We start from the raw sequence: 24972 nt of genomic DNA on the forward strand, positions 1-24972 counted from the left end.
GCTTTGCGCAAAATCCACCCTTCTCCTTCCCTCCAGGCTGCGGAGCCCGCACCGCCAGCACCTCGCCTCCGCCCATTCTTGCCGGATTGGGATGCGGCTCTGTGTACTACGAAGGTGGGAGGGGGTCACAAGCAGAGATATTGTCAGATGCTCGGCTCTCCGCTTTTGCTTGACACTCCTCTGGGCTCCGCGGAACTGGTCCTGGTGAGAAACCGCAGGAGCTGCAGCTCCTGCAAGAGCCAGCGGCAGAAGCCCGGGGAGTCCTGAGTCCCCTAGGCTCGGGTGATCTCGCCTGCTGCTCACCAACGCCGTCGGCACCATGGACAGCAGCACCATCCCAGCCAACGCAAGCAATTGCACAGATCCCTTTGTGCGCTCCTCCGGTTGCTCCCCAGTACCTAGCTCGGGGTCCTGGGTCAACTTGTCCCAGTTGGATGGCAATCTCTCCGACCCGTGCGGACCGAACCGCACAGAACTGGGCGGTCGCGACAGCCTGTGTTCTTCGGCCGGCAGTCCCTCCATGGTCACGGCTGTCACTATCATGGCCATCTATTCCATCGTGTGTGTTCTGGGTCTCTTCGGAAACTTCCTGGTTATGTACGTGATCATCAGGTAAGGAGGGAGGGCACCGGAGCTATGCGTCGACACCTCAGAGGCTAAAAGGCACCTGAACCCCAGGGCTAAGTGTATTTCTGTTTGTGTGAGGGAGAAAAATACTTTTAGATATTTTCCTCCCTTGATTAAAGAATCCAAAATTTCAGAAACAGAGAAACTGTTTGGGTATAAGCCAAAACGCTCTGGGGCAAGATGAATGGGGCATGCTTTGTGTTACAACTCTCCCTGTGCAGAGACAAGAAAACTCCTGGCATAGGGTCCTACTGTCACTTCCTTTAGAAGAGCTGTGGCAACAGCAAATTGTGAAAAACAGGAGAAGACTTCTAGTTGCTGGTGTTTTTTTTTTCCTAATTGAGCTTCTCTGTGCCCCAGGACCCCAGATGACAACTTTCCTCTCTGATCCAGAAGGACTTCTCTGTGCATAGCTCCATCCTTGATCTTTCCCTGTATTCCAGTCCTGCTTCTACCATGAAGCCATGAGAGGCAGAGGAAGTTTTCCTGGCATTTTTCCATGGCAATGTCACTTTGGTAAAATAAAGAAATCATATTTGTGTTTCCTCTGTCCATTTGCAGTTGGTAGCTGCAGTTCTGCTTAAGAGTCCCAAGCTGCATATGAAATATAGGGTGACCCATGAGAACAGAAAACTGATCTTCCATGCCTCCAAACATTAGCACCAATAAGGAGTAACCAAAAGCAACGTAATTCTCAATGAGAAACTATTATTTATCCATTTGTCATGGATATGCTGGGGGGAAAAAAGAGTGTCTTTATCTGGTGAAATTATCTCAAAAAGGTTTGTGGTTCACATTCTGTTTGTCCAAATGGTTCACCTTGGTTAGTCCAGGAGTGAATGAGATCTCAAGAATAGGTGAGATTGATGTTAATTACATTAGTCTTGATGTGTGTATCAAATGTATCGTATGACTGTGGAAGCTGAATATTCACTTTTTTTAAAGTAGATAAATATTTTAGCTCTTCAACATAGTTCCTGATGTAGGTTTTGTCTTCCCAGTAGGGGTGATGTGTGTATAACCAAGATGGCATTATCATGTTTTGTTACAGTAGTTGCTTTACCTGCAAGTATTTTGCAGGTTTTCATGGAGTATTTGAATTCTATATCAATCACTCCCCTGGTTACACTTTTCTTACCAATGTGCTGCATGTTATTTGTAATCAATCTGTTCTATGTATGTGGCTGGTTTCTTTAATGAATGCTTGTTAAAAACTAAAGCTAATTTCCCCGATCCTTGGATAAATGGTGAGAAGTGTCTGAGAAAAGAGCACCATCTATTGAGAGAATGGCTAACAACAGAAAGAAACATTCACAAGAGTCAATGAAAGAATTTAATTTTTGAAAAACCTACTTTCTGTAACCCGATATAAAGAATCACATCAGAATAAAAATAAGTTTCATTCTGAAATTCTGATCATAAAAATCATTATCGAATGTTTATCCTTCAGAGGAAATGTTACTCATGTCATCATTTTGAAACATTACACAATCATTAAGTTGATATAGCTAGAATGATTACAGATAATCCTTGTTAAGTGAGTAAATTGAGGCAAAGAAAATATAAATATTTCATAGGAATAGATAACACTTATTCCATCTCAAACAGTGTAAGTTGTGTTTGTCCAGATGGCAAATTATGATCTGCATTAATCCAACTAGATGATTGAAAGAGTGGACTTAGTTAACAGTCGTAACAGGAAAACAACAGGTTACCAGGAATGTATCTATGGAATACTGGAGGAAAAGCCTAATTCTTTCTTGCTTTTTCCAGTTTCTCCTTGGTATTATCTTTCCTTGTTTTTCTTCCCTTCTTTGCTCAACAGGCTGTGAAATAAATAAAGGGGGAGGCTTTATTTCTGCTTAAGAGGTTGCTAGTTGTGTGAGCTTATTTTAAAGGCATTATTTCTCTCTTGTTGACTTGAAGAAACAAGGTGACCTATTACTGAGAATATGATATTGCGCTATATTCGCTATAGTAAAACTTCTGACAAAATGACAAAATGCAGCACTTTCAGATGTTACCCCAAAAACTTGCCTGAAGTAGGTAGGGTGTTTAATTCCAAGGTGAGATAAACCTCTGAGAACATGATTGTGAAACAGAAAAATAGGCAGTTCAGTGATAAATGATGTGATGGCGCAAGCACCTGGTGACAGTAGAAGCTGTGTCTGCACAGCTGATAGCATCGGACTGCCTTCACTCTAGCACTCTATCTACCAAGTGTTGAGTTCAGGGATATCATTGCCCCAATAACAAGATGGCTTCACGTGCCCTCCACTGAAGTGCAGAAGAGAAACGTTCACTTCCTTCCACTATTTAAAATTTAAAGTATTCCCTAATGGTCAAGTTGTTAGTTTTCCGATCAGACACACTAAGATTAGGATGTCTTAGCACATGGAGTGAATCATAATGTTCAGATGACTATGGCAACAGCCATCAAACATAGCTGGAGAAACAGTTGCTGTGATTGGGGTTTTTCTGTTGTGTGTTTCTTGACATCAAGATTCTCATACCTTCATCAACAGTGTAACTGGTGTTTGGGGAACAGGATTCTTATAAACTGCTCTCCTTACAAATGAAATGTAAGAGAGGACTACTGCCACGTGACCTGTAGAATCAAAACTCAGATGACAAATGACAAAAATGTTCAAACTGACCATCACCTGAAAGTGGTTTTATTTTAAAAGAGAAACAATGTTTACAGGACAATGATTTTATAAAAATGATCAGAAAGTTCTGGAAAAATAGGATGGTAAAGATATTACAAAATGTAGAAGTATTTAAAGTTAGATGATACAATATATTTGTCTAGAATCAAAGAAAAATGCACCCAAATAATATGCACATTTTACGTCAAAAGAACGTTTCTGTAAATGGATGTATATGATCAAAGTGTAGAAGCAACCATTCCCACGAAACTGCTCTAGCGTAACACCAGGTGTATCTAAAGACACATCTGTACAGCTGTGGACGGGGTGTGGCAGACTGTAGCTGAACAAAGTGGAAGGGGAGAAATACCTACATCCACAAGGGCTCCGTTAACCTTCCTTTCAATGAAAAGGGCCAAACGATAGTTCCTTCACTTCCAAGATTATTGCTTCATCTGATAAGGTGCATTTTAGTATGACTAGTTATTCAAGAATGTTTAAGTATGTGCGAGGTTTCACTAACATTTTTCTTATCTACAACATAGTCTTGATGTTTGAAAAAGGTCTGATGAGTTTATTCTTACTCTATATACTAAAACATTTCATTAAATTTTAAATTATGCGATGATCAGGTCTTACCACATTGGGCTAGAAATATAAGTTTTCACATTAATTCAAATTTGAGTATCAGAGAACATGAGAAATAACAACTTTTCTTCTGAATTGAGGACGTGTTTGGAACTCAAGCATTGTGGCTAGCGTGTTAAGCAGCTGCCTGTAATGCTGGCGTCCATTGTGGGCCTTATTTCACATAACAGGTTCATCCATTTCTTATCCAGCTCCCTGCTTGGAAAACAGAGAAAAATGGTTGAAAAGATTGGGTCCTGTCAAGAAGAAGGTCCTGGATCCTGGCTGTTGTCTCCTGCCTAGATAAACTTGGCCTTTGAAGTCATATGAGGGATGAACTAACAGATGGAAAACTTCTCTGTCAGTCTTTTTCTCCCTCTTTATTTGTAACTCTGCCTTTCAATTTTTTTTTTATTAATGTATTTATTTTTTAATAATCTTACTTAGTTGATTAGGGTACAAAGGGTCAAAGGCTACAGGAAAGTGGATAATACCATTGTTTCCACACTATCATTTTTTTCCCTGTATCTGGGGTTAGGGGAGAAACAAAGGGAAAAGCCCCAGCCAGCCTCCCACCCATCCCAGGTCCCCAATGTGAGGCACGCTCCAAGGGTCCTGCTCAAACAGTTTTGATAGTTCAACAGGTCTGAATTGCTGCCAATCTCTCCATTCTAATCGCAATGAAACCTATTCAGAATCCACTGGCTGACACAGTCTCTTCATGGTTGGGGTTCTGAGATCAGCAGTTCAGTTAGCAGGATCTCCAAAGAAACTTCCCTTCAATATTAAAAAAGAAAAAGAAAAAAAAAGTTCAAAGTCGATGCAGTGGTTCCCTCCACCTTACAGCAGCCATATGAGGCCAGTTCTAGTCCCAGCTGTTTCACTTCCAGTCCAGCTTCCTGCTTAAAGTTCTGGAGACTTAGCAAAGGATGTATAAGGACCCTGGATTCCTGCACCCACTTGGAATACCTGAAAGAAGTTTCTGCCTCCTTGTTTCAGATTGGCTTAGCTCTGGCCACTGCAGCAATTTAGGGGAGTGCATCAATGGATGGAAGATCCTCTCTCGCTCTCCTTATCTCTGTAAATCTTCCTTTCAAATAAAAATTTTTAATATTTATTTATTTTTATTTGAAAGGCCGATTTTACATATAGGAAAGGAGAGATGGAACAATAACCAGAATTGAGTCAATCTGAAGCCGGGAGCTGGGAGGTTCCTCCAAGCCTAGGGACTTGGGCCATCCTTCACTGCTTTTCCTGGCCATAAACAGAGAGCTACATTGGAAGTGGAACAGCCAGGACTAGAACAGACACTCATATGGGATGCCGGTACTATAAGCCGTAGTGTTAACCTGCTACACCACTGCACCGGCCCCAAAATAAATTTTTAGAACGTGTGTGTGTATATACACACATATATACTTAAATTTATTTGAATATATATGACAATTTTAGTTAAAAAAAGTAATAATTAGTTAGAATGCTAAACTATTAATGGAATTTATTTCATAGGACCACAAATATGCTAATGAAAAATAGATATAAAGTAATGACAATCTCCTAAATAAAATTCTTACATGTAAATGAGTGCATGTGTGTATGCATATATATATACAAACACACATACATATATAAACACACATGTTTATTGTGAAACTGACAGTTTCCTCTCTGCTCCCGTTACTATCCTCAGATGGAATTATCATAAGTTAGATAGTGACTGTTTATCCATATATTTTTCTTACATCCTAGTGTAACTTTTCACACTTGCATTATTAATTAAAAGTTATATATATATTTGGGATGCCAAGGGATTTCTCAATAAATTCACACTTTAAGATTGCTAGTGATCTATTAAAGTTACTTACTGTAGCTTCACTGTGTTTTTGTAGTCTCAGATCGTTGATAGCTACTAGACTTCATATATAGATACACATTCTGACAAGTAATTCTACTGAGTACTTTTAAGTCAGTTTGTTTAAAAAATATACAAAAAACCATATGAAAAAGGTATTTCCAAGTCTTTCCAAAGATAATGAGCTTAAATGTAGTGCTTGGAAAAATGTTTTCGACCATTGTGCCATAAACAACTATATTAAGAAATATAAACCCAGTGTTAACATTGTGGCATAGCACATGAATTTGCTGCCTGTGACATGGACTTCCCATGTAGCTGCCTCAAATTCATATGGCTGCACTACTTCTGATCCAGCTCCCTTGTAGTGGCATTAGAAACACAGCAGAAGGTGATTCAAATGGCCGAGCTGTTTTATCCATGTAAGAAGTCCCAGACTCCCAGCTTCTGCCTGGCAGTCATCTGGGGAATGAACCATCAAGTGGAAGACATTCTATCTATCTATCTATCTATCTATCTATCTATCTATCTATCTATCTATCTATCTCAAATAAATATACAGGTCTTTATTACCAGGAAAGAAACATAAAGCAGCAAAGTTTCTCTACTTATTTGAAGTGAAAGAAATCATTTTCCGACTATGTTAAAAGTGATTGGTTGATACCACTTTGTAACAAAAGTTGAAAATAACATCTCTTTTTGGAATTTGTTAGCGGCTTGTTAAGATCAGCAGGAAACAAGCTCGTTCTGATAATTAACATAGATATGGCATTATAAAAATATGCTAGTGATAAAGATCAAATCCAAATATTGTAAGACATTTTAAAATATGAGATTTTCAAGCCTTTAATCTTTCACTAATTCTAACATAGTTAATTTAACTGATTATTGAGCACGCTCATCAAATTCGCTTTCAGAAACATTGAGCATCTCCACTCCCACTAAAAGGACTCGCTGTGAAATAGTTAAATATTCCTTAACAATATGATACTAGATTTTCTGTATTTGTCTATACTTACAATATCATGATGATTGAAGTAGCAGAATGCAGATCCTGCAACCGTTACTAAAGGACTCTACTCCATGGTGGGGAGTGCAGGGGAATGGGGGGAGGGAAAATGGGGAGGGAGACAGGGAGGGCAGGGAAGGAACCCACAAACATACGAAAATGCGTCATGGACAATGATAAAATTATTTTTAAAAGATAAATAAGAAGAGTAAAAAAGGAACAAAGAATTCAGCAACTTGAAAGTCGTTATTAAAAATGCATCAAAGACAAGTTCAGGCTTGATCACCTGTAAGAGCCCAGGAGCAGTGCTCAACTTGTGGGCTGCACCCCACTCCCACTTCTCCTGGCTGTCTCTAAGGCACCTCCGTTGAATTTCTAGGGATCTCTTGGGCAACAGTTGAAAAATGGCTTCTGCCTCATTCCAGATCCTCCTTGGGTCCTGCCTCATGTCTTTCCTTTCATCTTCGACTTCTGCCGTTATTGGAGCAGCCATGTTTGCCCAGATGTAACTTACCCACAGTATAGCTTAGCTGCATCTACATCACATGCCGCCAGTCCTGAAGCTACACTAACCCTTTTCCCCTTAGCTCGCATCATCATCCTGATACTCCCAATAGGCACATCCAGACCTGTGAGGAAGACCACGCCCTAGGGAACCAACCCAGACTGAGAAAACGAAAACTGTAGACAAACACAGCAGGCTCCCCTACCTCCTCAGGTGCTGCTTTTAAGGTGCCAAGTTCAAGGCACTTCAGAAGATACTGTTCACATTGTGATTATCTCAAGATATGATTTGAGGGGGGCGGTCTCTCATTTCCCATACTTTTTCTCTCATTGCCCATTCTCATTCCCCCCTCTCATTCCCCATTCCTGTAACCACTTTCCGAAATGGTTCACCTTCACAATTCCCTCTCTTAGTTTCTACAAGGCATATATTTCCTGTTGATCCCTCTATGTTTTAATTAATAGCAATCTCACAGACTCATGGAATATAGACTATTCTCCATGATTGGAAAGTTTTAAGAAATATTATAAAAAAAAATCCTCACTCTGACTTATGGAGTTAATAAGCTAAGCTAGTCCTTCTGTTTATTTCTTCAGAATAGCACTTTTTTCTCAATGGAGAAAAGAAAGGAAAATATTCTTGTACAGGATTTAGTTTTCTTCTTACTGTCAAAATGTCAGGAACACCACTGTCCCTGTTATGTAGAAGTGCAACTTACTCTGCCACCTGACTAATTATCTAGAAAACAAAACTACCATCCATAAACCCACAGAATTCAAGTTACCAATGATTTTAATGTCTTGTGAAAATTTTGGAAATGGGATTGAACTCTCACGTTTTTGGTATTAAAAAGAAAAGCATGTTTGCCACAGAAATTCAGTTAACATGTTTTAACTGAACATGTATGTGTGTTGCTTAAATAGATGTAATTGCTGTAAACATCCATGAGATTGGGAATTTGTTTTTACTTTGAAATGGGAACTTTTACTTATAAGTTCATGAAAAACTAAAGACTGTCTTTGTAAATAGTCAAGATCTCTTGTCCAGGAAGCATCATGTGGTAAATTTGCATACCAGCTTCTTACCCTAGCCATCCTCTTTTGCTTGAAGCAATCTCATCTCTTTTCCCACCGATTCCTTAGATTGAAGTTCTTTGTGCCAAGACATACATTATATTTGAAATGAATTGTATATAATAATACAACTTCAGAAGAAAAGAATAGCTTGGAAGAAAAATCTGGCCTTGACTCAGAACTCCAGTAGTAAACTCTGACACAATTTCAAATCATATTGTGTGTCACTCCTCTCACCTGTGCAATGTGTGAACTAAAGTATCTTAAGGTCCTTCCTGGTACTGCCAATAGTTCCTTCAAGAACTGCTTATCCAGAGAAAGAGCACGCATGCAGAAAATCAAATAATCTTGGTCCCAAGTTATCATAACCCCTTGGATTCTCAGGATTCCAAAGGAGTTCTGAAAGACCCAGGGGGTTTGGGGAGAGGAGAGAATAAAAGGGTAATGGACTGAGAGGTGTGGAAAAAAAGAAAGAGCAAGAGAGAATACTGAGCCACTTTGGGCCATAGTCAAGACAGTGGGCCAAACTGAAAGTAACATTCACGACTTTGTTCACCTAGAGCAGTGAAAGCTAGAGCTGAAACAGGAAGTGAGTCACTTTACCACTGGATGACAGGCACATGTTTAAACGCAGATTAAGAAATGGAGGCCACAAAGTGATCTTTTCATCACACATGGAGCCCCAACACAAGAATCCTTATATTTTACGGACTCAAAACTTTGGGGAAAAGATGTAGGGGAAAAGCTAATGAGAAAATCCTGAATGAGAGCGGAATCAAGTGCTCAAAAACTCTGATAAGAGATTCTAACAGCAGTGCATGGGAGTCCCTCCCCTCTCCCCCGGGAGCTCCCTCCATGGGCCTCCAAGCCAAAGGGCTGGAGTTATAAATGCATATTTGTGTAACAGCAGGTGTGGGGAAAACCATCTTATCTCTTCTCCCTCCCCATCACTCTGTCAGTATTTTCTTATTACTTGGAGAAACCACGGTAATATTTGCCTCCAGTCATGTTGTATTGCAAAATTGACACAAAGAAATCCTAATCGAATCAAATACATCTTTAAGAACTTCCAGGCGGTGCTCACAAATACTGTGGATTCTAATGAGAGAAATCATTCAGTTGTGGCTTAAGTTTCTGTCCAGCAAAAAATACTGTCAAATAGTTCTTCTGATTCAATTATGCACAAGCATGCCAGTGGTACATAAATAGGTGTCTTAGTGCCTTTGGATTGCCATAACAGAATACCAGACTGCATGTCTTAGAAGCAATCGCAATTTATTTCTCACAGTTTTGCAGGCTGAGATGTTTCTGATCAGGATCCCAGATTTTCTATCTGGTGAGATCTTGCTCGCTGGTTCACAGGCAGCTATCTTAGCTGTGAGTTTGCACATGGCAAGGGAGGTGAAGGAGTTATCTGGGAGTCTCTCTGTGGCTTAATTCCTAAACCACGTGACCTAATGACCTCCCTAAGGTATCAAATCCAAGCACCATTATTTGGGGAATTCCAACCCCTAGGAATGATCCAGTCTGTTGCACGTGGTATCCTGAGTGATTCAAATCGCAACACTTTGCATTTACTGAGAAGTATTACTACAATAGTTTTGTAAGATTTATTAATTTTTATTGGAAAGGCAGAGATACAGAGAAGAGGAGAGACAGAGAGGAAGATCTTCCATCCAATGATTCATTCCCCAAATGACCGCAATGCCTGGAGCTGAACCAATCCAAAGCCAGGAGCCGCTTCCAGGTCTCCCACGTGGGTGCAGGGACCCAAGGCTTTGGGCTGTCCTCAATTGCATTCCCTGGAAGAGCTCCTGGCTCCTGGCTTCGGATCAGCGCAACCTGATCGGAGCAGCACCGGCTGTTGTGGTCACTTGGGGAGTGAATCATCGGACAGGAGATCTTTTGCTCTGTCTCTCCTTCTCTCTGTATATCTGCGTTTCCAATTAAAATAAATAAATCTTTTTTTAAAAAAAAGCACAACTAATGAAGGCAATTAAGAAATTATGTTTCATATTAAATACGGTGGTGGCATACTCATGTCCAGAGAGATTTGGGACATAAATTTTATCCTCAGACATACTCCTTTGAAAACCAAATGGATGCTTATACTAGTATCAGTCTATCACCAAATACACAAAAACACATATGCTTTACACTATTTATATATTAAAAATTTTCAAAATTAAATTGATTTCATAGGTATCATTTGTCAAACATTGGTGCTAAATCTCTTAACTAAAATTTGTAAGCTGACAATGGTTGTGAAATGAAAAAATGGCACTTTGGGGAGCTTATTTGGCACATGTTTCTTAATAAATGGAGACAAAACTTTTTGTTAAAATAATCTGTCAGCTTATAGTATTTTTAGACATCAGAAAATATCAATACAAGAATGAAGTTCTAACAAACCAGCCAGTGTCGTCAGGCTGGTTGTTCCGTCAGTCAGTGTCTGCTCAGCAACTATCCTGACATTGAAATCTACAAGCAATCCCCCAGGATCCTCTCTGTGTCTCTTCAGGACCCCAACATAACCCCTAGCTTTGCCTTGGGCTCCGACAATCAGCAGTGTTCATTATCAGTCTCTAACCAATGATTAAGGAGGGCCATGAGGAGGGCACAGGGAAGGAGGAAGGGAGATTTTAGAGCCTATGGAACTGCACCACAAAATAATAATAGTAATAATAATAATAATAATAATAAAAGAGTAAGTGCTCATATGACATTTCTGAGAAATCTTCTGTGGAACATGCTTTGTGCTCGCCTTAAATCAGGCAGTTTCTGAAACTTTCTCATGACATTTTCATCTTTAGCCATTTGAAAGCTTCTAAGAAAAATTGAAAATGTCATCTCCATATTCATATTAACTTCTCAGCACTTTAACATCAGTCCAAACTCCAAGGTGCCTCGGCCTGCATGTCAGCTGCCTTGAGTTTATTATCTACAATCAGAGAGTGAGAGGCAGCTTTGCTGCACCAAGCCGCTCTATGCCATTGCATACATAACCTCATTGCCTGGGTTTTCTCTCTTTTTCTTTCTGACATATAATTTGCTTTTTTAAAATTTATGATCTGTGGCTTTCAAAGTTTTAAAGTAATTTCTTATATTTTAGAAGGGAGACCAAACTATTCATTTGGATAAAGAGGAGCCCAGGGATGAAGTAGGGTGTACTGGGGAAATTTCTTTGGCTTTATGTTCATGGTGTTATTCAACACTTCATCCCTAAAGACTCACTGAAATCCCTTTTTGCTACTTTTATAAAGATGTATTTATTTTTATTGAAAAGGCAAATTTACAGACAGAAGGAGAGACAGAGACAAAAAGATATATCAGCTGATTCACTCCCCAGATGGGCACAATGGCTGAAGCTGAGCAGATCTGAAGCCAGGAGCCAGAATGTAAGAGCTGTGTTCTTTGCTCCCTGTAGATCTGCCCCACCTGAGGACTCACACCACCACCTTGCTGGCAACATGTCAATCATCCCCTTATGCTTTTGCTTACCACTAGATTAAGTATTTTATCCATACAAGAGTCCCAATCATAGTTTACCTTTCAGAATCACAATTTCTGAGCAAACCAAGTTATTGCATGAATTGTCCCCATTCTTGTGCTTCTCATTTTCTTCAGTTCTTTTCCAACACACTAAGTCATTCCACATCCATGGTGATCCTGATGACGTGGAAGAGAACTCCAGCACTGGATAATCTGTAACCTATTTGATTTACTTGATTTCCCATTGATCAGTCTTTTTATATCAATAAATTCAGTGGTAAAAAAAAATTTCAACCATTTTTTTGGTAAAATGTGATCTTGTGATTTTGGTCTTCCACATTGAAATCTGTTGCAATTGAAAGATCAAGAGCAGAATCTTCGTGCTCAGTTTCTCCCCATCAATGGTGTTTAATAGAATCAGAAGAAACCACGTGCAACAACCATTCTGTGAGCTCTTAACTTTGAAAATCATTTTTAATTTCATCCTGATCCTGCTGGTCTGTTTCTCTTATCACAGTCAAACTGGGCAGAAGATAGAGATGGTGGTGAAGAGTGCTTTAGGGATGATTCAGTGAAAGTGTGAGTCCGTATCCTGGCACTTCCAGAATGCATTTTTTTTCAATCTCAGCAAAATGATGTCTGTCAACTTTCTAAATCAAGCCATTAAATGCTATCTCTAAATCAAGTACCTTGAACTTCTACAATGCCCCTCTCCCCCTGCGAGGACAGATTCTTTTTGAGTAAAGAAGCTGTGGTGAGCAGATCAATGAAAGGGAACGCATTGGTTTCTGAGCACGTTTGCACTGAAGCAATGGCCTCAGTGCCAGCAAGAGGTCGAAAGTTTGTGAGCAAGACTAATATCTGTTAGTTAAAACTGTTTCCAACAGCATAACCTGAGCATCAGTTGCTCATTGCTCCTGCTGAGCAGAATGAGGGAAATTATTTTTAACATGATAATTTTATACTTATCCAGGCCCCACCAGATGAAGAAAGGAACTACATGAATTGAAGGAAATTAAACATGATTATGCTTCCTGTAATATTAATGTCCTAAAGCCACCAAAATAAGTGCTTCTGTTAAAAAGCAGGCAGTGTTAATGAAGATCCTGCAGAGTCATTTTTCTCATGACAAAAGGAAAAGTATTTAAATAAACCAACAAGCTGTAGATTAAAGATGATGCCTGAAAAAGTTTGTGACAAATTTTACATTATATCCCATAATTTGACTTTCACAAAATTTTTGCAAGTTTATACAGGGAAGATATTGTTATCTAGACTATTATTAAAGAAAACGAAATGAGTTCCTATTTGCTTTGAGTTCAAAATGCTCAGGTGTTCCAGAAGTACAACTACAACAAACAGGTACAATTCTATCTCTTTGCAAAGTTACATCTAGTGAAAAATAAAGCAAGACATTTTACCAGTTAATAAATGCCAAGGATAGTACTAGAATAACAAACTTCATTCTCTCAACAGTCCTATAAAATTTCTCTCATCGAGGTTTATTGCAATCAATTATTGTAGCTCCATTTTCTCCACCACAAAGCCCACCAATGGGACAGCTGCTGTTTAAGTCTTTACTTCTTTTCCAAAATTTTACTAAAACCATTATTTATGTCTAGCAGACAACACAGATAATAACTAGTCATCAGAGTCTTGATTAATTTTTATAAAATGAAAGAACATTATTGAATATAATTTGAGCATATTTCTCAGAATTTATATGTAAACACTTTATATAATAAGGATGTTGCAATATATTGGTAGAATCACGAATGGATAAGGATTACTACTCTGGGCATTCAATTATATGTCTCTGAATCGAAACATGGACTTGTCTATGAATATGAATACAGACAAGAGAAAGAAAATTGATGTCAGAACTGCAACTTCCAATTCTTATCAGTTTTGTGAAATTTAGTATATAATTATCATTAATTGATGTCATCTTTTTGTGTTTATATTTTTGTTAAAGATTTTTTTATTTCTTTGAAACTCAGAGTTACGGGGGAGGGCGGACAAGACTCTATTTTGAAAATTTCTTATCTATATAATATTAAATTTTACGTATTTCATGTATATGGATAGACACAAGAACATAATGAGGATTTTATTTCATTCACTGGTTAGTTTCTAAAGTGAATATATCATCCATAGTTGAGCCAAGCCAGACCAAACCCAGTTTTCCTTCATTGCTGGCAAAGGCTCAAGTACTTGTGACATCGGCTGTCTTCCCAGAAAGCTAGATCACAAACAGAAATAAGGCATCCAGGAAATGAACCAACTCTTCAACAGGAACTGTCAACATCATACATTCCAGATGCACTCACTGCACCACAGAACTGGCTTGATGCCACATTTTCTTTTTAAAAATGTGGGTTTTTTTTTAATTTTTTTATTTTAAATTTTGAATTTTATGGTACAATTCTGTAGAGTTTGGGATTCCCCCGCGCCGACCCCATTCCCACCCCTGACTGATTTTCCCCATATTGTTACAATGGTATAGTCCTTCATAAGGAGTTATAAATTAAGTGTCAAGGCACTCTTAAACAACGACTGATACAATTTTAAGAATGCTTTTAAATGTGATTCACTTGATCGGTTCCATCTTTTTGATTTTAAAAAGAAGATCATGGTTCTGAAGAAAGGAGAACTTGCTTGCCCATCATGTGAGTCTTTGCAGAGCACATTGCTGGATCTTCAGTCCGTGCCACAAAGTTTCCTGTTGAACATTCCCTGGGAAGCAATGACAGTGGCTCCCCATGGAAACGACCTGGGTCGAGTTCCTATCAAGAGATGGGGTTTGGCTGCATCCATTCCTGGCCATTTCAGACATTTAGTGGGTGAACCAGCAAATATGCTGTCTCCTTCTCTCGTGTATTTATCCTCTCCTTCTCCCTCTTCTTCTATCTTTGCTACTTGTCCACTGAAAGGAACATAACTCTTAGTCAGTCATTGACGATTCATTCAGGAGGCTGACAGGTACATTAGCTCAGCCTCTGTATCTCACTTCCCAGAATGATCTATAATTGACAGCTTTTATTGATATGCCTGTCTCACAAAAATGGGAATGAAGAAGGTTGGAAATTTTTCTTCTTACACGTATACTACACCCAGAGGCTTTTTCTTCACATCAGGCTGTCACATTTTGAATTGACCTTTGCGGATTTGTGGTATAAATCTAATTATGAAAGCCCAATTGTAATCAAAGATTTTCTTATCTTCTCCCTCCAGCAGAATCACTTCTGGAGTGGTGGTAAAGGTGGTGCTGTTAAGTCAGGTCAGGAGACAGTACTGTGTCAGGCTCAGTGCTGCAGTTCTGGATCTATGTAGTACCTCTGGCTTCTTCACTTAAGCCAAACACCGTGACATCTCCACCTTTCCAGTTACAACTGTGATGTCTTTACAACAATTCATTGGAAAATGAAATTTTCCATTTGGAGAATGTGAGATCCTTGATATTATGCCTTAGTTTCTTTTTCAGTTGAATATCCCAAATCCCAACAGAGGAATAAATGATCATGGGACAGAGTAGCTAAACTACGTTAGTACCCTGAGTTGCTGATATGCAAAATCTTATATGAATCATGCATTTAAATTAATTCTTTAGATTTTGATGTTTTTATTTCTACATTTTTCTACTTTAATTAAAGATCATTATTTAACTTCTGCAGTGAATAATTTTTTTAAAATTTAAAAAAATTTTAAAAATGAAATTCCTAGGCAAATAATTTGTTTCTTGTTTTGAGTATCATTTCCTACATCCAAGAGAAGAAAACTTGAGTGCATGATGGCTTTGTCTGTTCCTTCTCCAACTTTGTTGTTCCAAGGAATTCAAATAGGAGGAGAGCTGTGAGATATGAAAAAGTAAGAAAATTGAATCTGGTAAAGAACCAAATCTGGAAGAATCTAAGACATCAGTTTGGAAGAAAAAAAAATTAAAAGTTTCGGGAGGAGTACACTTTTTCTCAGGATTTTGTCTAAGTATCCACCAAATTAACTGCAAAGCAAAGGATTCCGCTCCAAGCTCTTGCCTTAATCCCCTGTTAGGGAAACATCAGAGGAGTAGGCTGAGGGCAGTTCAGCTGAAGATCTTGCCAGGTGAGAGTAAGTAGGCATGCCAGTGTTACTCCTAAAATGCTAAATAAACAGATGCCAAGAGTAAGAATCCTGCCTTCTCTCCAAATTCTTAGCGTGGACGAATTGCTTTTATATTCCACTTTATTCCACATTTCATGACTTAGAAGCAGATCGGGGGAAAAATGGAGTATCCAAAAAGATCTTCAGCAAATGGGATTTTGTTTTAATACACAAATAAGGTATATTGAAAATGAGAAAGCATTCAGAAAAGAATTCTCAGCAGTGAGGTTATATCCAAACGAAAAAAATCAATGGAAAAAGAGTCCACTGGTGGGGGGTGGATAGGAAATATGAAATGACAATGGCCATAGTAGCAGGAAAATAAAATTGAGATTCACCCAGGAAATGAGCGATAAAATAAGTAACAAGATAATGCATTGACCAAGAAAAGTTATAACCTCTACTCCTATACGTAAGTTTAGACTAAGAAAGGAAGTTCTACATCATAGAATGGGAAACACACTGTCAAAATTTACTAATGTCTCACTCTCAGTAAAATAAGTAATAAGTGTGCTTCATACGATGCAATGACAGGCTAATTGAAAAAAAACAGATTTATATTTGTTTCTGAAAAGAATGAACTCATTTGAGGTCCAACCTAAGCTAGTGGCTTCTTGTCAACATCAGATGCAATGTGTTTGGCACAATGAGCAGGAAACACTGCCCTAGGAAGTCAATGTAATATTGTCATAGGCAACGTATGTGTAAGGACACAATTTTTTTTGCCATTTGCAACATTCCTGACACTTCGGTGCTCCTCCTAATGTTGCCCCACCATGCCATACCCTCTGACAGTTTTGAGAATTTGAACATCTTTGGTATTGGTTACTGAACACAAGGTCAACCTGTCTTCCCTGAGACTCATCTCAGGTAAGGACTGGTGCCTACCATACACCTGGTAAAAAAAAAATAAAATTTGAAATACGTTGATTCAGTTTTGAAATTAGGAATATTTTGTGATGAATCAAAATTATGGAAATGTGCTCTGTGAAAAGTACAAGCAGTAGGATAATCTTTGGATAGTTTATATCATACATGAAGCCTAGTAAACCTTCCATCTTTAGGTAGAAGTTGTACATAAACTGAATGCCAAATTCGAGTTTTGAATGCACAAAACAGTTTTCAGTACTTGCCTGTGCATGTTGCTGATGATGATTTAATTTTAGCTTTATATAGTTCAGTATTCTTCAGGCTTTTAAAAAAATATATCTGTGATAAAAAATGAAGATAGATGAAATAGTCTGAAAACAAAGAGAACTTTTCCAAAAGTAGATGATTTTGAAAGGCAGTAAAGCATCACATGTGTGACCTTTTTTCACTGCAATAGAAATCAAGGTCATGGGTAGAGTTTTCCTATCCGAAACACTTTGTTAGCTAAGATATTGTTAGTGCCATGCGAAATTTATTCCAAATTGGAAGAAATATCTATACAAATTTAATAATACTTACTGCACCACATGACTGAAATTTCTTCTTTCAAAAACTAATGAGACTTAAATACTTTAACAAATTATGAGCTTGCTCATCAGTTCCATTTTCTCCTAGCAAATGCTGTTGAATTCTCCACAGGGGAAGGGAAATACCTTCCAAAACACCACTTCGCTTGAAAATATTAGCAAAAATTTTTCAGTAAGCCTCATTGTGTTTCCTAGAAAAATCTCAGGGAGGCATAAAAATTACATTGCACAGGATTATATATTACTTGGGTGAAAATTAGTTATAAATACCCAGTTCTGAATACCTCAGCATCTGTAGGTACTAATTTCCTGATCCTTTTGCTTTCCTTCAATTGGCCCTTTAAAACATTTTGTTTAACTACTGTGGTAGAAAATTAACTAAATTTTAAAACATTTAGACATCTGCAGGTACACTAGATGGTATAAACATGGGTTACTAATCAATAATCTTTGAGAAATACATTTTGAAATTAAGTCTTCATGGAACTTAATTGAATCTACCTTTTGCAAAACAGAAGCAGTAAGAATATTTTTATTTGAATTCCAACTCCCTGCATAATATCCTGGTTTATAATTTTCCTCTGTGCATTAATATTGAATAACTGAAAGTGGGTAGATCTCCAAAACAAACACATAACCAAAGAGAGGAAACACAGAATTGTCCGGCTATGTTGCTCACGAAATAATCAAATCTAGATATCTTACATGTACATTGTTAAGCACTGTAACAACTGTGCTAAACCTTATTTCTCTTCTTTTGAAAATGGAGACAAGAATGACTTTTGTCTTCCTCATCCCAGGGTTTTTGTGAGCCTCAGTTTGCACAAATGTACATAAAAGAGTTTGCAACAATTACATCCTTTAAAACTATTTTTTATAGCACAGATACATTCAGTTTCATAAATCAGATATTGTGGTATTACACTGAAGTAGTGAAGGCTGAACAGTGGTCCCTGCAAGATGTGCCACATGTTATTTACGCCTCTGTGCGCTAACAGAGGAGGCTTGCTTGCATGATTAGCAGTTGTCAGTAGTCCTACGAGGAGCTTGAGGCTAAAAATCCCTCAGAGATATTGCTTTCAATTTGTCTGAGCTTATACCCAACAGTTCAATTATGGAATCTTACATTAATTCTGTATTCAATATATTTAGGAACTACCATCCTGGTTCTCACAGTGTTATTTGGTTTTATATGCCCAAGGATTTCTTTCCCCAGAGCATTTACTCACCACTGCTATCTTAGGACTTCTCTATGGTAACCATCCTAAGGATTGATGGCGAGATGGTGTTGAATTGTGAATCTGGTTTGCACTTCTGTATCAGCGATACTGAGCCTCTTTTGATCTGTTTATTGCTTTTATGTCTTTTCTTTGAAGAAACATTTGTCAAGCCCTTTATTATTCTTTTATAATCAGGCTTTTTGAGGTTGGAGAATTTTGAGAGTTTTCTGGGTACCAAAAGTTCATGAGACATATGATTTGCCAATATTTTCTCCTAACCTCTCAGTGCTGCTTTCACTCTGTTGATAGTTTCTCTGCATGAACAAAGATGGATTTCTATGACTTTTAAGTTGTGTGTTTTTGCTTTGGTGTTCTTAGCCTTTAGCATCATATTCAAGAACTCATCACCACATCCCAAGCTGTGAAGTTATGTCACAGCAGGTGAAGTTTCAAGTTCACCCCACTGTGTGAGGTGTAAAATTATCTAGTGTCTTAACCACCGATGACTGAAACCTGTCATTTCTCAAGTGAGTGCATCACAGCCTTCATGGGAAGTTCTTCCTCCTGGCTTCTTCTATCCCATTGATTGTTATGTCTGCCTTCATGGCATTATCACAATATTTTGACTACTGGAGATGTGAAACAAGTTTTGAGATCAGGAAATGTGATGTCCTGGGTTTGCACATTTTTTCAGGATTGTTTTGGATAGCCTGGGTCTCTTGAGCTTATATATGAATTTTTAAATATACTTTGTAGGTTTCCGCAAACCTTATTTGGCATTTGGATAAATATTACATTGAGTTTGTATGGACATGTTGACATCTCTGATCCTGAAACATGCGTTTCCTTGGACAATATTTTGTCTTGATTACTGCATTCATGTCCCGCATATATCCCTGAGTAATTCCTAAATAGTTTATTTTGGGGGATACTATCGTAAATGAAATTGTGATTCCAGTTTCCTTGGAAGATTGTTGCTTTTCACATAGAAACTTACTGCTTTTCATGCCTTCACTTGCTATGTCTTTTTCAGTTCAAAAGTATTTTCTACGGAATTTATAGGCTTTTCCACACATAAAACAATTTCATATGTGAGCAGACATATTTCATTGATGAATTTGGATGCATTTAATTTCTGACCTTTACCTGTATCATTTGTGTGGTTCTTGCTACCCTGCTAAGAATTGGAAAAAGCAGAAATCCTGCCTTATTTCTGACTTTAGAATAAAAGCTTTCAGCTTTTCACCATTGAGTGTGGCGTTTGGTTTGATTTTTCACATATGGCTTTTAATACGTTGAGATAGATTTCTTCCATTGCTAGTGTTTGAGTGTTTCTGATCAAGAAGGGTGTTGGATTTTCTCAAATCTTTTTTTTCTACCTTTAATGGAATAATCCTTCTTTACCCTTCATTTTGCTAACTGGGTGTAGCACATTAACTATCATCTGCTTACATTACAGGAAAATACTCCAGTTGATCATAATGATATGCTGCAAAATTCAATTTGATTTTGTTAAAAAATTTTCCACCAGGGACCAGCACAGTAGCCTAGTGGATAAAGTCCATGCTTAGCACATGCTGGGATCCCATATGGGCTCTAGGTCTACTCCTGGTGGTCCCATTTCCCATCCTGCTCCCTGCCTGTAGCCTGGGAAAACAGTTGAGGATGGCCCAAAGCCTTGGGACCCACGTGGACAACCCAGAAGAGGCTCCTGGCCCCTCGCTTCAGTTTGGCTCAGCTCCAGACGTTGCAGCCGCTTTCAGAGTGAATCAACAAATGAAAGATCTTCCTCTCTGTATATCTGCCTTTCCAATATAAATAAATAAAAATCTTTTTTTAAAAAAAAGAATTTTTGCATCAAACTGCATAAGGTATTTTGGGTGTAGTTTTTCTTCTTTGTATGTAGTGTTTGTACCCTGCCTTAATGTTAGGGAGTTAGCAAGTATTGATTCTCTGTAGTATTTCGGAAATTTTTAAGAAGCTTTGCTATCAGTTTCTTTTAAACGATTGTTGCAGTTTATCAGTGAGGCCATTTAGTTCAAGGTTTCTCTTTATCAAAAACATATTTTTAATTATATAATGGATTAACCCTTCACCTGCAGTGCCAACATGCCATATTATTGTGCCACTCCCGATCCAGCTCACTGCTAGTGACCCAGGAAATCAGCAGAGGATGGCCGAAGTCCTTGGACCTCTGCATCCACATGGGTGACCTGGAGGAAGCTCCTGGCTCCTGGGTTTGAAACAGCCCAGCTCCCAACTTCTGTGGCTGCAGCCATTTGGGGAATGAACCAGTAGATGCAAGACCTGTCTTTCAAATAAAAATAAATAAATCCTTTAAAACCCATGTTTTGTTTCTGATTTAATCTGATCATAGTTTTAGATCTATTCAAAATGTCTCTTTTTGTTTGTTTGTTTGTTTGATTTGTTCCTGGTAGCTGCCAAGGACTGAACTACACCTCCTCTAGAAAATTCATAAATTGAAATTCTAGCCTCCAAATTAAGAGTATTAGGAGATTGAGGTCCTAAATCTACAAAATTGGTGAGTTTATAAAGGAAGAGAAACAAAACCTCAGTTTTGGATGCCCCGGCCTCCAGAACAAAACAAACAAACAAACAAAAACCAGCAACTTTGTGCTGTGTCGTATTTTGTTGGAACAGGCAAATCAGAGCATTTCAATAGATTTCATGGATCCCAAAGTTTGTGTTCTTCACGCAGTTATCCTGTTTGTTGTCATATGTTTATACCCTCTTGGATTTCCTTTTATTTCTAAGAAACTGAGATTTGGGTCTTAGGTTCTTAACACAGTTAAATATCACAATTTTCCTGATCTTTTTTCTCTATCATTTTTCCATTGTGCATTTTACTTATCTATACTCCTATCGTTATTTTTTGATTCTGTCTATCACACTTGGAATTGAGTGTTTCTTCTTTTCCTAGTTACTTAAGAGACAAAGTGCAATTATTGGTTTAAGGTATTCCTTAAATGTTTTCATATGAGCAGTTATACATATCATTTCCCTTTAGTGCTGTTTTTCCTGCATTCTGCAACTCAGAATATTAAATTTTCATTTTAACTCATTTTAGATATCCTCTGATTTTCCTTGTGGTTTCTTCTCCAGTTCATCTGTTGTTTCAGAGTGTGGTTAACGTCCATAGACGCATTCAGTTTCCTGGCGTTTTGTGTGTGTGTGTGTGTGTGTGTGTGTGTGTGTGTGTGTGTGTGTGTGTATTCTTTTTACTTAAGTCTGTGGTAGTTAGAAAAGACACCTTGTAAAATATCTATCTTTGTAAGCCTGCTGATACTTAATTTGTAGTCTAGCAAAATTAAAGACGTTTTCCATGTGCATTTGAGAGGACTATATTTTCTATAGCTGGAAGATTATTCTGTATTTAAGCCATTAAATTTGATTGATTTATTGTGCTGTGCAAATCCTGCATATGTCCTTATTCAAAATGGAATATTGAAGTTTCTGAGTATTATTTAGAACTGTCTTATAATTCTATTTATTTTTACTTTATATATTGTAAATGATCTTGTGTTGGATGAGTAACTCTACAATCATTATGTTTCTTGTTACTCTGAAACTTTGTTAATATATAATGTCATTCTTTGTCTCTTTAAGACTCTTCTCAGAGGAAGTTTCTTTTGTCTGCTTTAAATATAATCACTTTTAGTTTGGTTACTAATTTCACTTTCAAATTATTTTCATCTTTGGGTCTAAAATCAATTTACTATAGCCTGGATAGAATGGGGTTCTATTTTTTTAAATCCATTCTACCAAAACCTGTCCATTGAATGAGGATTTGTTTTATTTGCACTTAAACTAATTACAAGGAACAAATTTAGTTCTCTCGTTTGGTTTTTTTTTTTTATTATTTTTCTTTGTTTCTCAGTTTTTTGTTTGCCATTTTGTAATCCATGCTTCATTTTCTTTTGTGTATATTGTCTAAATGTTTTCTGTGTTGCTATTATTGAGACTACATTTAGCATTCTGAAGTTTTCACATCTAAATTTGAATTTGTGCTAACGATTTCAATAATGTATAACAGTTCTATTCTTTCACAGCTGTGCCCCAATTGCTACCAGTTATTGGTGTTACAAAAATCACATATTTATGTATGTTCCAAAGTATAAATTATTCATTTTACATGCCTCAGTATCTTAAACAGAAAACAAAATATAGACTTATAAAACAAAGTCACAACCATAATATGCATTACACTAATAATGTTTTGATGCATTTATCTCTTAAATTAAAAAAAATCAAACATGCAATTTAGAAAGAAATGAAATTAGCATGTATAGTCTATATTGCAGCTCAGTTCACAATCGCTAAGATGAAACAATTCTAGATGTCTATCAATGATGACTAGATAAAGAAATCTGATATATACATGATACATATGAGAGATACGTGTGATGGAATGCTACTCAGCCATAACAAGAATACAATCCTGTCTTTTGCCATAAAATGGATGCATCTGGAGTCCCCCAGGCTTACTGAAATAAGTTAAACACAAAGAGACAAATATTGTATGTTTTCTCTGATTTGTGGTAGCTAATATATGGAGTGCAAGAATGTAGAATAGATGAGTGAAATTAATATAGTGGATTCCATTAGTGTGTATAGCCCTTGCCTGTAGCCCTGAAAAACAGTGGTATTTTAGTTGTTGTATTCTTTCTTTACTGGAAGAATAACCCTGTGGTTATAAAGTGCATTAAAGTATGCCATCACAAACATTTAAAGAAAAATTAAAAAGAGGGCAAGAGGATAGCAAGCATCATTGTATTCTTAAAACAGTATCCCTAAATACATAAATTCATTTTTATGTAAAAAAAATAAATTTACTTTTATTTAGAAAGATAAAATGTGAAAAGGTAAATAAGGTTCAATACTTGCTATGGTAGTAGCTTTTATAATTTTTCAAACATTAGCCCTGACTGAGATCACTAATTTTTCTGTTCTCTGGTTTCAACCTACAAAAGTCCCTTTACCAATTCTTGCACAGAAGGCCCAGAATTAGCAGCCTCTCTCAGCTTCCGTTAATCTGACTCATCTTCATCTCCTTAACTCTCAAGCTCAGCTATGCCATACCAAAGTGTCTAGATGGCAGGATTCTGTTCTCTTCCAGTAGGCCGAGTATGCCAACGTACTGCGTTGGTCTCCCAGAGTTTGCGACAAGAAATAAGTTGATAATCTGAAAAATCCTTGCAGTTGATAGGTTGTTTGTTCTTGCCGGTTTCAAGATGCTGTCTTCCTGTTCGTCCTTTGATGACTTCATGACTTCCCTCAGTGTGAGTGGCAGAATTAATCTTTCCTGCATAGAAGCCATTTGGCTTTTGGAGTTGTATTCACCTCAGTCACAGAAAATAGAAATTTTTTATTTATTACATTTATTTAAATAATGTACATTTCTTTTTTTTCCCTTCTTTGACTCCAATCATGTATCATGTCAGCTCACTTGGTGGTGTCCCATGAATCTCTTAGGCCATACTTTTTATATTCTTTTCTAAATTGTATCTTAAAATTCAATATTTTCAATTGTGCATCTTCATGATCACTGATTCTTCTACCTACTCAAATCTGTCTTTAAATTCTCTCTGGTAAATTTGTACAGAATTATTTATTTATATATTTCTTTAGAATTTAGAATGACACAGAGACAGAGACATTCCTCCTGCTCTTTCAATCACTAAATTGTGTGAATCAAATCAAAGCCAGGTTGCAGGCAGTTCAGAGTGTATCTGGGAATGGCGAGATTCCGAGTTCTTTAGCTATCTTCTGCTGCCGTGCCACGTTCAGGAGCAGGGCCATGAATCAGTACTGGGGCTTCTGGGATTTGGATCAGCAATTTGATATGAGCTGATAATGTCATAAGCACCGCTTAACCCATTATGCCACCATGCCAACCTTTTCTACAAAATCTTAACTTCAGTTATTTTGTTTTAGGGTTTTAAAATTTCTTTTTCTCTTCAGGCTTTCTATTGATTTTTTAGCATCCACTTCATTTATCTTTGAGACACGATTTGAAGTCTGAACTACTTGACCCATCATCCAATCTGTCTTTTTGACTGTTTCTACTTACTCTTGTTATTAGAATGGGTCATCTTTGGGTCCAGCGGCATGACCTAGCACGTAAAAGTCCTCACCTTGATCGTGCTGGGATTCCATATGGGCACCAATTTCAGTCTTGGCAGCTCTTCTTCCCATCCAGCTCCCTGCTTGTGGCCTGGGAAAGCAGTCAAGGATGGCCCAAAGCCTTGGGGCCCTGCACCCCAGAGAGACCTGGAAGAGGTTCCTGGCTCCTGGCTTCGGA

General features: G+C 37.7%; 1 protein-coding gene across 4 annotated transcripts in view; it reads left to right on the forward strand.

Moving 5' to 3' along the window:
• Positions 1 to 313: 313 nt before the first annotated feature.
• OPRM1 (opioid receptor mu 1) overlaps positions 314 to 24972 on the forward strand; it is a 163474-nt gene continuing 138815 nt past the window's right edge. For all 4 annotated transcript variants that reach the window (XM_040965304.1, XM_040965305.1, XM_040965303.1 and 1 more), the window contains exon 1: positions 314 to 612. In XM_040965304.1, coding sequence (XP_040821238.1) covers positions 320 to 612 — 293 coding nt within the window. In that variant the 5' untranslated portion in view covers positions 314 to 319. The remainder of the gene's footprint in view (positions 613 to 24972) is intronic.

Source organism: Ochotona curzoniae, unplaced genomic scaffold, assembly GCF_017591425.1.
Source record: "Ochotona curzoniae isolate NIBS_2020 unplaced genomic scaffold, NIBS_Ocur_1.0 scaffold_3890, whole genome shotgun sequence".
NCBI lineage: Eukaryota > Metazoa > Chordata > Mammalia > Lagomorpha > Ochotonidae > Ochotona > Ochotona curzoniae.